Source organism: Salvelinus sp. IW2-2015, linkage group LG2 (genome assembly GCF_002910315.2).
Source record: "Salvelinus sp. IW2-2015 linkage group LG2, ASM291031v2, whole genome shotgun sequence".
Taxonomy (NCBI): domain Eukaryota; kingdom Metazoa; phylum Chordata; class Actinopteri; order Salmoniformes; family Salmonidae; genus Salvelinus; species Salvelinus sp. IW2-2015.
The window spans coordinates 13,870,860-13,884,566 of NC_036839.1; the positions used below are offsets into that span (position 1 = coordinate 13,870,860).

Sequence of the window (13,707 nt, forward strand, 5' to 3'; positions counted from 1 at the left end):
AATGAAGTAGACGATCTAGTGATTAAATCAGTCAGTGCCAAGATTTACAACACAAAAAAAACACACAAAAAAAAGGATTTCCCTTTGTAGGTACCTAACAAAAGCAAAAGGGACTGCATTACTGGGATTACTTTAACAGCCAATGTCCCCTTGGTGGGTTGCCTGTACAGTACAGACAGACAAGCTAATGATAATGAGACACTGTAATCATCTTGTACATTGCAGCAACTCTTAGGTCACTCGCATTAGAAAGCGGAGGACAGTAATAATCTAAAAGCCCAGTGCATTTACTGTACTGTATACACCATTACAATGCGTGTAATGCATTTCCAGTGGTAGAAATGACAACAGGAAAAATAGATGAAAAGAGTGTGAAGGAGCCTCTAAATCAGGCTGTGGAAATAGCATCTAGGCACGATTCCAGTTGTGTCCCTCTGTGAAAGTCACTTCCTGAGAATTTGCCAAATCAAATCTCTAAAAAGATCATGTTTCATGAGTAACAGGGCAGGGTTTGTCAGGGGGTGATGAAGCTTTAAGTGCATTACTCCTGAAGGTGACAGGTTGACGTTAGTTCGTCAACTAGGGCTGTGACGGTCATGCAATTTTGGATGACGGTTATTGGTCAGCCAAATGCCCGCAGTCACCGTTATAAACATTAGAATATAAAAAATAAAAAATAACAACATAAATATCCTCTCCTCCACTCCTGACTGCATGTGCTGCCATAGAAATAGCCTAGGCAACCAACGGCTCGTTTTCTACACCTTGCTCATTTCAGCGAAGAGCGACAAAGTTTCATCGCGTTGTTAAGAGTCCAGGTTACCGCAGAAACTGACTTAACCGCACAAATGCCGTTATGGAGGTTATTTTACTTTCATGACAGTCTTCATCCATAACTGTCGGTTACACGGTAATTGTGCCAGCCCTATCCTCAACACAAATACACTGGAATGAACGCTCTTACACACTAGGTTTAACATTTTGGTGCCAAGAGGATCATTTAATACATTGAAGCRCTTTATAGATTAACTGTGCTGACAGAACATTTTGTGTTCATCAATATCAATGTCTACCATCCTTTAGAGAGCGTTCGACAAATATTTGATGAGGTACTTAAAAATTCAACACTCCGCAACAAAATCTTCTGGTTCTGTCCTCATTTGGTGAACTACTCTTACATTTACATTTACATTTAAGTCATTTAGCAGACGCWCTTATCCAGAGCGACTTACAAATTGGAAAGTTCATACATATTCATCCTGGTCCCCCCGTGGGGAATGAACCCACAACCCTGGCGTTGCAAGCGCCATGCTCTACCAACTGAGCCACACGGGACCTCTTAATTGGAGATACAAGGTCACAGACAGCAAAAGTTCACAACTCGCTAACAGCAACAATAAAGTGCTTAGTTCAATCTAATGAATCCGTCAACAGTCTGAACCCACACTAGTCTAAGACTGCTCCTATCTGGGTTTGACCATCGCATGTTGGATGTTTCAACTAGGGTTGAAGTGACTGGCTACAGTATCCATGATAAATCACTTGTTCCAGGGAGTAAAATGAACGCCGAGGCCAGAAAAATGCTGCTGTGAACGGCTGCTTTCTGTGTCAACGAGCACAAAGAGGTGCATTCATCAGGTAGCCATGCTGCTCCATGTGCAGACCTACACTTGTTTTTATGTCGACAGACCACAACTCCAACTCCCAAACTCACTTCTCTAAAGTGTCATASTACTAATATACAGGTAGTTATTGCGGTTGCTTTACCTTCCCTAGAACGATTGATAAAGTCCGCTATTTTCTACACCGACTTTATGACGACTTAAGTCCTTCATATGCTCTTCCTTATATCCAAAAGATAACACCTAAATGTTACAACAAAGAGGATTCGACTATATAAGGACTGCTTAATGCCTCAGTTTAAGTGGAAAATAGTGCCGAGTGCAATCACAGTGATTCTGGAACTGTGCAACTAAATACCAAAGTGCATTTCGGTCCAAAGTAAATGTGAAGTGTGCCCATGATTAACTTCAGATAATTACAGTCGTTCTGGAACCGAGGAAACTTAAAACAATGACATACCCTGTGCAGGGGCTGACAGGGAAAGGGCTGAGGGAAATAAGATAGGAGTTGGGCAACAGTGATAACGATAATGGTGATGACAGAGCTAAGCAGTGCTACGAGCTATGAAGTAGTACTATATGCAACCCAAATTCTACTCCCGTCCTTCCACCGTCGACGGCCGCGTTGTTGGACATCCAAAATGTACAGAACTCCGGGAAGAAAGGAACATGATGTGCTGAGTCTCAATGGTCTTCTATTGAGAGAGGAAAGACATTTGCGCTGGCCTAAATATAGTGTCGTTAAGCAAAGCATAGACAGTTCTATAAGTCCTCTTTATCTCAAGGACAAGATTGCAGACAKCGGTTTACCAATTAGTGTGTACTGGTTTTACCTTGAACTCCACTCCCACAGCTCGATTCAGTGTGTATCCACTGCACATCCACAGTGCCCTTCACTATGGCAAAGCACTGGATGAGCTCAGTTAACCAGGCTACTCCTCCACAAGCTACTCCTCCACAAGRTTCAACTCCCTGTCTGTCTGGACACAGCAGGTCAAGCTGCTACTCAAGGACCTCTTTGCCCTACTGCTCTTATTTTGAGGCATTTTAGTTCAACATTGTGCAGCTGTATGTTCCGTTTCTGCCACGTAATGTCAACCCTTTCATTTCATGGGTCTGATTAATGCTTAACTTATTTGAACAATAAATRCTCCGGTACTCGGGACACCAAACCAAGAATATGTTGAAAGACCATAAATAATGCTAGGGCAAACCTTTTACACATTTAACAGTGGTGCTTCTCAAGAGTGGTTCAACAGGCAACAGGCTCACATAGAACCTTGAAATGGCTCACTCTAGTGTCATTTTTGTCACACAGGTTTATAGACAATTATAGACACATATCTCAAGCTGTCAGATGTTTTTGCATTCCAAATCACTTCTTGGTTCATTCATCGTTAGAGTGATATCATTACATGTGTCAGTCTGAGTTCATTGTGTCTTCTGAAATACGTGGACACAATTGTGTTTTAATGTCAACCATTGTTTTGGAATAAGTGCTACTATAAACCCGCTAGATCTATGGAAGCTTCTGGTGCAAAATGTAGGCCAGCTAGTAACACACAAAACCCACAACAGAGGAGGCTACTGTAGCTAACCTCAGAAGACGCTTGGGCCCTCTAGTGACTGCCATATACTGTACTTCAGCAATAAAGGGGAATATGTACTGAAGACAAATACATGAATTGAATGTAAAGAAAATGTGATGACTGATAGGAAAGTGATATAAAAGACTGAAGCACATTCCAAAGGATCAAGCGAAACTACCGCATATCTGGATTTGAGGTACGTTTTTTTTCTCCAAGTCAAACTGGTTCAGCAATGTCGATGAATTAACAGATTTCCCACACACAGTTTTTCACTTCTATGTTTAGTTGAATCCAAATGTTACTATTTAACACTGACACAGTTAGGATAGTTCAAGAAAGCAGAAGTCATGCACACGGCAGCAAAGAGAGGAAGGTACAGGCTCATTTCCTACCCGCTTCTGAAGACAAAGTGGAGTAATGGCAGGCAAGGTGACTCTTCTCGTATTGAAATTCATGTTTCGTTCTTCAGTACACAACAACTAAGGTGAAATATATCCATATATCTTAATTGTAAATACTGGTATTCTATCAATTATTTTAGGAAAACCAAACAAAATCACAATGTTAATATCTAAATATTCAGAAGCCTATACTGAAAGTGATTCTACTGTATGCTATAGAATGCACTTTGCACAGTATATCTCTACAGTGAGATTGTGCACACTGAGTGTGTGAGACAGAGACAGAAGTAATCTCTGAACAATAAACTCCTCCTTTGTCCTTGGAAAACTAAAACGTTTTTTTCCCCTTCTCTCTCTCTCTTAAAGAAAGCCACTTTATCAAGCCACAACCAACTCTTGATAAAAATAGTTCCAAGGAGGACTATAGTCACAATGCAGAAGGTCAGAGAAAGACAGAAAGCAAAAAATACTTTATATCAAGATTAAAAATGGTACACAAAGGTTAATAGGTGTACTGTATTATCTGTAGCAATGTAGTCGCTCATTTCTAGCAGCTCAGGGAGTGCATTTCCATTGGTACAAATGCAACATGAGGTTTCTTTTTTTGTTGTTGCTGAAAATGAAAACGTTGAGGGTAATCAATGGCCAGTTCTTTAGTAGCATTGACACCTCTTCCTTCTTTACCGTAACAATATATAGATGATCATGTTGGTATGTTCAATGATATCATTGTACTACAAATGGTGTAGAAATGTTGTCAACTTTAGAATYATGTAATTTGCAAATACGTCCACAATATTACCCATCAAATCACATTTGAAACGCATTTCCATATTTCATTTCTCRGAATTTCGTATCGTAAAAAAATAGTAGGTTCAGTGCAAATATAGGGAATGGATAATAGCACATGGCTGATTTAATATCTATACAACACTACAGCAAGGAAAACATGTGCATGAAACAAATCTCAGCAGGCAAATAGAGAGGATTGGGGGAGAGGAGGTGGTTGGCAGGCTGTGAATTGGGGGGGGGTTCAAAATAGATCTGCACCAAGATGTTCCCACAGCCACAATTGCCACAATTCATTATCCACATCTGTTTTACTGTAAGGATGAACAAAGAAGTCTTTATGAAGTAGGAGCAGGCTGCTACAGTATGCATTAGAGTTAATGATGTAATAATTAAAGTCACTCTCAACGGTCTGATAAAGAGGAGTTACACAGTGTCAGTAATGCTGACAAAGTTTTATGAATGTTTCCACTTAATATTACATGACACAATCCCAAATGTGATCAGCTGTATTTAAGAATGTAACTGTAATCCAAATTACACATTTTTAAAAGAAAAAGTAATCCAGATTGATTACAGTTACTTCATATTTGTAATCGGATTACGTAATCCCCGCTACATGTCATCCATTACTAACCAACCCTGGTTACACATTAAATAAATATATCTTCAATGAAATCTTCGAAGGGGAAAAGGGAATTTGGCCCTGACAAAACATCCATTTTAATTCCTACATTGCTAAACAATTATACGAGCTCCCTTAACTATTCTGCCAAATGCTAACTGCTGATAAACTTTTTAAAAGTTTGAGGTAAAAGGGGAATTTGATAATGATGATAATAGTTATGGTTTTGCTGGAAAAGTTCAAGCGTTTCTTAAGTCTTATTAAAAGGACAGCAGAAACATGTCCTCGAACACAGGACACTAGGAACATCCAAGAGTGCTAGATCTCTTTTCATAAAACCCAGTAATGCATTTAGCTAGGACCTATAATGGGTCACAGCCGAAAAGTGCCCAGAAATGCATTGTTAGGTACGGACCACACATGCACAGGCCAGTTCGGCTCTGCTACATATTTCTGTCTGCAGGGCAAAGCTCAGCGTTCGAGCCAAAACTTCTCTATCAATCTTAAAATGTCAAGCAGAGAAGGCAACTTCAGTGAGAAGATAATACACTGACTATATTATGAGAAACAAAAGAGACTAGAAAAATAATGTTTGTATTATTTTAAAGGGCTGATCAATTATTTAATCAACCACATTCTATAGGCAAATGGAAATAATTTCACATTTGAGTCATTTAGCAGACTCTTACAGTAGTTAGTGCACTTGTCTCCTGTAGGAATCGAACCCACAACCCTGTCATTGCTAGCGCCATGCTCTACCAACTGAGCCACACAGGGCCCCATTGGTATACATTTGAATAAATTCAACAATAAAAAAAACTTTAAAAACTTGTGTTTAATTTTCAATACATTATCCGGCTTCATGTACTAATTGAAAGAGCGTGAAATGTACAACACAGTAAACAGGTCAGAATCAGACCATGCACCATAGTTTAGACTAAATCTGGACACATTGTAGAAGTGGGAGGATTCCTTGCACACTCCTTCCTTCCTCCCAGACCAGACAGGGGTGGGGTGTTGGCAGGCAGGCAGGCAGGCAGCACAGCAGTGAATTTCATACATTTCCTCTCATGAGAACGGACGAGGAGTCCTTCCCAAGCTCACAGGCTCACTGTTTATCTGGAACCGCAGCACATCGTCTTGAGAGCACAGACAAGCAGACGCTGCTAGTTATCCTAGAGTGCAAAAATGAATCTGAATTAATGGAGCCAGATAGATAACGGCGTCTCCGCAGCTCTCATAACAAAGCCGGCTCCAGACACCCTGTTCTTGACCAGGGCTTGATTCAAACAAGAACCCTCCACAGGCCCTCCCAGAGCTGAGCAGCAGGCCTGAGTCTGAGTCTGCTACACACACACACACACACACACACACACACACACACACACACACACAGCAGGGCTGGATGTGAAGGAGGAACTGTATCTGACCCCACATGACTGCCTGCAAATAAAACCAACTCTCTAGAAAATGCAGGTCAATAATTACGCACGAATACCTTTATTGCGAGGTATCGCAACAGAGACACTGCTATCCTACTTTCTTTCTTTTCAACTGTACATTCAGTCAACTGTTCTTTCAAATTCATATTTTCATCCATATTACAGCATGATTTCTTATGTGCTCTTAATATTATTTTACAACACAAAAACAATGGTCATTCTTATATCGTCCTATCCTGTTTGACTTGACTGTGCCGGACCTGAAATCATAAGAGCATAAATCGTCCACCTAGACATGTGTACACAAGGTATAGGTTCCTTGTGATATGACACAGTGATAGCGCCAGACTGGTAGCAGACATTCTCATTGAGTCAGAAGGCAGAACTGAACACCAACACTGTGGGGGGGGGGGGGGGGGGGGGGGGGGCATGTCTGCCTGTCTGTCTGTCTGGTGAGGGGCCAAGCAGAGTGTCTTTCCACTCTACCAGTTCTGCACACCTAAAAGTCTCTCACCAGAATACATGTGGACATATGCCCTTGTTGTATGACATCTATGACGCCTCTGAGAAGTGCTGACATCAATATTATGCACCTTCTACTATGGATGTCTATGAAATGATGTGGATGTTATTAAAATCTTTATGCAATTATAATAATGAACAATTGGATTGCAATGTAACCACCAATACCTTACAAATAAAGGTGTTACAAATGACAAAATACATCACACAGGTACGCAAGTAGCTGTGTGATGGAACAATTTGCTTTACGTAAAGAGTTTTATTTACCAATAGGACGCTCTTCACAACCACGTTCCCTACCACACAAACATAGGGTCTACCTTGCACACTTTGCCAAGCATGGTATGGATTGAAGGGCTTTGTGCTAGCCTTTTGAGGGCCCTTGGTGCTGCAAAGACATGGTAGGAGCCATGTCCCCCGGCATTGCCAATGGGATCTGACTTGAGGTCACGCTCCAAAGTGCATAAGTATTCTATTTCACAAGGTAGTCACAGAAGTGGCTGTGATATGGCTGAGGGAGCAGGAGTACTATAGGACCGATACTGATCAAACTTACTCCCCTTATCACCACATCTGCCCTCTTAAATCACTGGCTGCCGTTAGCCCATGTACCACTCTCTTTCTTTATAAGTGACAACATTTTGCACATTCAATGCACAGAGCGATTCAACATTAAATATTATATTCCGCGTTAGCCACTACACGGTGTGTAACATACCGAAACATCAAATAGTGTTGAAGATTGTAATGATCAGTGGTGAAAGTGTCTACACCACAATAACACAACTGGATGTAAAATTGCAATTATTTTTAAACAACTTCACATCCCCAAAGACATTCGGTATTTGAATAATATTCTATACAACATGAATGAATTTGCTTGAAGAGCATTTGAATAGTTTAACACTTAAACTGGTTCCGCCCATACAACATATGATCGAGAACTAAAAATGGACAAGGGCAAATGATAAACACAATAGAAACGGATAACAAATTAACTCAACCATGTGTTAGAGATGCACAACAGAGCATGGGGCTTTTCTTGGAGAGTGCTGGTTGAAGTGGATGTGAGAGTCGACTTGTCCATAGCAGTCACGACTTGCCGCTTGGTTATGCAAATGCACCATGACACTGCAAATGCACGGTGGACAGTAGCTCAGGCAAACTGCTTTCTCACGACTGGAATAGCTTTTAAAACCCATGTTAAAACAATGGCATGTCAAGCAAAGGGCCTCCGTACAATTCCGAATGGGCATTCAGTCCAATCACAGTAAACTAAAACCTGGTCAATCACGTACAAGCACACTGGGTACTCTGATTTTCACGGCAACTAGCACCATTGKACACACCACCGATACTAGTCCAATCCCTATATCTTTAATAATTTAACACACTACTGTCTCCTTTTTGTGGGACAATGTGTTTTTAAAAAAAATAGGGAAGTAATGCAATCCCATTTGTTATTCATGACTTTATCATTAATCTGCTGATATATAGACACTATAATTCACGACAAAGTGTAAATAGGATAATAAAACAGAGATTTGAGAGATAAAATTGTATATCACGGAATGAAGGGTAGCGTAACGTTTTCCTTGGGATAGGTTTATTTCAGCCCTCAGCTGGCAGCACCCAAGTAATCGTTCATTCGGAGAGCAGCTACACGRGCCCCGATCGTAATTCCCATTCCATGGTCAATTTGGTTTGACAATCGATATCTCTATGGGGCTAGATAGGGACAATCAGTTATTTACACAATGTACACGAGACATGTCAATAGTAGAGCCCGACCGATTTATCGGTGAACTTTCTACGGATGTATTTGTATCAGTGTTTAATCCACCAAAAACGACCGATATACACTGCATTCGGGAAAGTATTCAGACCCCTGGACTTTTTCCACATTTTGTTACGTTACAGCCTTATTTTCCTCAATCTACACACAATACCCCATAACGYCAAAGCAAAAACAGGTTTTCATAAATGTTAGCAAATGTATAAAAAAAATGATATTCACATAAGTATTCAGACCCTTTACTCAGTACTTTGTTGAAGCACATTTGGCAGCGATTACAGCCTTGAGACTACTTGGGTATGACACTAAAAGCTAGGCACACCTGTATTTGGGGAGTTTCTCCCATTCTTCTCTGCATGTCCTCTCAAGCTCGGTCAGGTTGGATGGGGAGCGTCGTTGCACAGCTATTTTCAGGTCTCTCCAGAGATGTTTGATCGGGTTCTAGTCCGTGCTCTGGCTTGGCTACTCAAGGATAATGAGAGACTTGTCCCGAAGCCACTCCTGCATTGTCTTGGCTGTGTGCTTAGGGTCATTGTCCTGTTGGAAGGTGAACCTTCGTCCCAGTCTGAGGTCCTGAGCTCTCTGGAGAAGGTTTTCATAAAGGATCTCTCTGCACTTTGCTCCGTTCATCTTTCCCTAGATCTTGATTAGTCTCCTAGTCCCTGCCGCTGAAAAACATCCCCACAGCATGATGCTGCCACCACCATGCTTCACCATAGGGATGGTGCCTGGTTTCCTCCAGACGTGACACTTTGCATTCAGGCCAAAATGTTCAATCTAGGTTTCATCAGTTCAGAGAATCTTGTTTCTCATGGTCTGAGTCCTTCAGGTGCCTTTTTGACAAACTCCAAGCGGACTGTCATGTGCCTTTTACTGAGGAGAGGCTTCCGTCTGGCCACTCTACCATAAAGGCCTGATTGATGTAGAGATGGTTGGCCTTCTGGTAGGTTCTCCCATCTCCACAGAGGAACTCTGGAGCTCTGTCAGAGTGACCATCGAGTTCTTGGTCACCTCCCTGACAAAGGCCATTCTCCCCCGATTGCTCTTCTCCCCCGATTGCCCTTCTCCGCCGATTGCCCTTCTCCSCCGATTGCCCTTCTCCSCCGATTGCTCAAGGATGACCAATAGAAACAGGATGCACTGGAGGTCAATTTCAAGTCTCATAGCAAAGGGTCTAAAAACTTATGTAAATAAGGTATTTCTGTTTTTTTTGTACCTGTTTTTCGCTTTGTCATTATGGGGTATCATTATGGGGTATTGTGTGTAGATGGATAAAAAAAAAATTGTCCTCATCAATTGTATCCAAAGGCAAACCAACTTTGCCACGGCCGCACACCGGCCAGCTGAAGATAATTAGCGAAAGAAGTTGGCTAGCTTGCTAGCTAGTCTAGGCTACTTCCAGAGCCCTATACTACACTGCTGTTAGAAAGGTATTCATACTCCTTGACGTGTTACACATTTTGTTGTTACAGTCTGAATTCAAAATAGATTAAATATTTTCTCTCACCCATTTACATACAATACCCCATAATGACAAAGTGAAAACATGTTTTTAGAAATTGTAGCAAATGTACTGAAAATTACATACAGAAGTATGTAATTTACATAAGTATTCACACCCCTAAGTTAACATGTTAGAATCACCCTTGGCAGCAATTACAGCTGTGAGTCTTTCTTGGTAAATCTCTTAAAGAACTTTGTACAATATTTGCACATTATTTTTTTTTTTATTCTTCAAGCTCTGACAAGATGGTTTTCAAGTCTTGCCATAGATTTTCAAGCCAATTTAAGTCAAAACTGTAACTTGGCCACTCAGGAACATTCAAGGTTGTTTTGGTATGCAACTCCTGTGTATATTTAGCCTTGTGTTTTAGGTTATTGTCCTGCTGAATATTGAATTAATCTCCCAGTGTCTGGTGGAAAGCAGACTGAACCAGGTTTTCCATTAGGATTTTGCCTGTGCTTAGCTCCATTCCATTTCTTTTTTATCCTGAAAAACTCCCCAGTACTTAACGATTACAAGCACACCCGTAACATGATGCAGCCACATATATGCTTGCAAATATGGAGAGTGGACTCAATAATATGTTGTATTGCCACATTTTCTGCAGTATTACTTTAGTGCCTTGTTGCAAACATGATTCATGTTTTGGAATAGTTGTATTATCTACAGACCTCCTTTTCACCCTGTCATTTAGGTTAGTATTGTGGACTAACTACAATGTTGTGGATCCATCCTCAGTTTTCTCCTATCACAGCCATTAAACTCTAACAGTTGTAGTCACAATTGGCCTCATGTTGAAATCCCTGAGTGGTTTCCACCCTCCAGCAACTGAGTTAGGAAGGACGCCTATAACTTTGTAGTGACTAGGTGTAGTAATACGCCATCCAAAGTGTAATTAATAACTTCATCATGCTCAAAGGAATATTCAATGTCAGATTTTTTCTTTTAACCTTATCTACCAATAGGTGCCCTTCTTTGCAAGGCATTGGAAAACCTCCTTTGTCTTTGTGGTTGAATCTGTGTTTGAAATGCACTGCTCGACTAAAGGACCTTACAGATAATTGTATGTGTGAGGTACAGAGATGAGGTAGTCATTCAAAAATAATTTTAAACACTATTATTGCACACAGAGTGAATCCATGCAACTTATTATGTGATTTGTTAAGCAAATGTTTACTCCTGAACTTATTTAGGATAGCCATAACAAAGGGATTGAATACTTATTGACTCAAACTATTTCAGCTTTCATTTTTTATTAATTTAAATAAAATTCTAAAAAAATAATTCCACTTTCACATTATGGAATATTTAAATTCAGGCTGTAACAACAAAATTTGGAAAAAGTCAAAGGGGGTGTGAATACTTTCTGATGGTCAACTCAGTTCAACTCGGGATAACCAGTACTACGATAGCGGCTCAGCTTTTAGCTAGGAAAATCTATATTGCAAAGAACCCTTTAGTACTAATCTGTCCCGGGCAGGCTAACTCAGGGCAGGTTAACTCAGGGGTGAAGACCAATGAAATCAGGTACCTTCCCTCTCGCAAAGATTGAGTCATCATCCCTTTCATTTGAGTTAGAAGACTGATTACATATTTTATTAACCTTTTACTGCAGTGGGCTAAATCAGGGTGACACAGAGTGTTTCTTGGTAGTCAAACAAATCTACTTTGAAACAAAAGTATACATGTCACACACATGGTTATTGTTTGTGTGTTAAAAAATTATAATGCTAAAATACCTATCACATGACACATTTAGTAATGACAGAATGCATTAGAAACTTCACGCACAGTAAAACTTGTATATGACTAAATACAACTATTTTATCGATAGGAGTGAGAAAAAAGTTGCTTGTGCATTGATAAGCACACCAAAGACGACATTAACGATAAGTAATAAATGAAAAACGACACTTCAACAAGCCTATTTCACACCATAGCCTGCTGAATTTGCAAGATAACTTTTCTGACATTTTGATTTCGGCACAAATGAAAATGTGGCACCGACTCGCCCATGGGTCATTCCACCTCATAAAGCACAAGAAACACCCACCATCTCAGATTGTTCTGAAATAGTTTCTGTTAGAAAACGATAGGATTAGCATTGATGCAACATTATTTTGTTGAAATATAATTTGATCTCTGAGAAATTAATCTAGCTGATTGTACCCTAATTGGCCATTTTAATTTATAGGATTAATATAATATTCAATAAATATAAACTCAGCAAAAAAAGAAACGTCCCTTTTTCAGGACCCTGTCTTTCAAAGATAATTCMTAAAAATCCAAATAACTTCACAGATCTTCATTGTAAAGGGTTTAAACACTGTCTCCCATGCTTGTTCAATGAACCATAAACAATTAATGAACATGCACCCGTGGAAAGGTAGTTAAGACACTAACAGGTTAAGGAGACGGTAGGCAATTAAGGTCACAGTTATGAAAACTTAGGACACTAAYGAGGCCTTTCTACTGAACCTGAAAAACACCAAAAGAAAGATGCCCAGGTTCCCTGCTCATCTGCGTGAACGTGCATTAGGCATGCTGCAAGGAGGCATGAGGACTGCAGATGTGGCCAGGGCAATAAATTGCAATGTCCGTACTGTGAGACGCCTAAGACAGCGCTACAGGGAGACAGGACGGACAGCTGATCGTCCTCGCAGTGGCAGACCACGTGTAACAACACCTGCACAGGATCGGTACATCTGAACTTCACATCTGCGGGACAGGTACAGGATGGCAACAACAACTGCCCAAGTTACGCCAGGAACGCACAATCCTTCCATCAGTGCTCAGGCTGTCCGCAATAGGCTGAGAGAGGCTGGAATAAGGATTTGTAGGCCTATTGTAAGCCAGGTCCTCACCAGACATCACCGGCAACAACGTCGCCTATGGGCACAAACCCACCATCGCTGGACCAGACAGGACTAGCAAAAAGTGCTCTTCACTGATGAGTCGCGGTTTTGTCTCACCAGGGGTGATAGTGGGATTCGCATTTATTGTCGAAGGAATGAACGTTACACRGAGAACCTGTACACTAGGGCGGGATCGATTGGGAGGAGGAGGGTCCGTCATGGTCTGGGGCGGTGTGTCACAGCATCATCGAACTGAGCTTGTTGTCATTGCAGGCAATCTCAATGCTGTGCATTACAGGGAAGACATCCTCCTCCCTCATGTGCTACCCTTCCTGCAGGCTCATCCTGACATGACCCTCCAGCATGACAACGCAACCAGCCATACTGCTCGTTCTGTGCGTGATTTCCTGCAAGACAGGAATGTCAGTGTTCTGCCATGGCCAACGAAGAGCCCGGATAACAATCCCATTGAGCACGTCTGGGACCTGTTGGATTGGAGAGTGAGGGCTAGGGCCATTCCCCCCAGAAATGTCCGGGAACTTGCAGGTGCCTTGGTGGAAGAG

At 41.1% G+C, this 13,707-nt stretch overlaps 1 protein-coding gene across 9 annotated transcripts in view; it reads right to left on the bottom strand.

Moving 5' to 3' along the window:
• The window catches only part of LOC111974704 (growth factor receptor-bound protein 14), a 51,878-nt gene that overhangs the window by 25,071 nt on the left and 13,100 nt on the right, over positions 1–13,707 (bottom strand). The window contains exon 1 of one of the 9 annotated variants that reach the window (XM_024002692.2): positions 3,604–3,820. The exons of 7 other annotated variants lie outside the window; for them this stretch is intronic. In XM_024002692.2, coding sequence (XP_023858460.1) covers positions 3,604–3,666 — 63 coding nt within the window. In that variant the 5' untranslated portion in view covers positions 3,667–3,820. Of the gene's footprint in view, positions 1–2,455; positions 2,519–3,603; positions 3,821–13,707 lie in introns of those variants that run through there. One more of the 9 variants, XM_070447234.1, reaches the window with a different exon arrangement.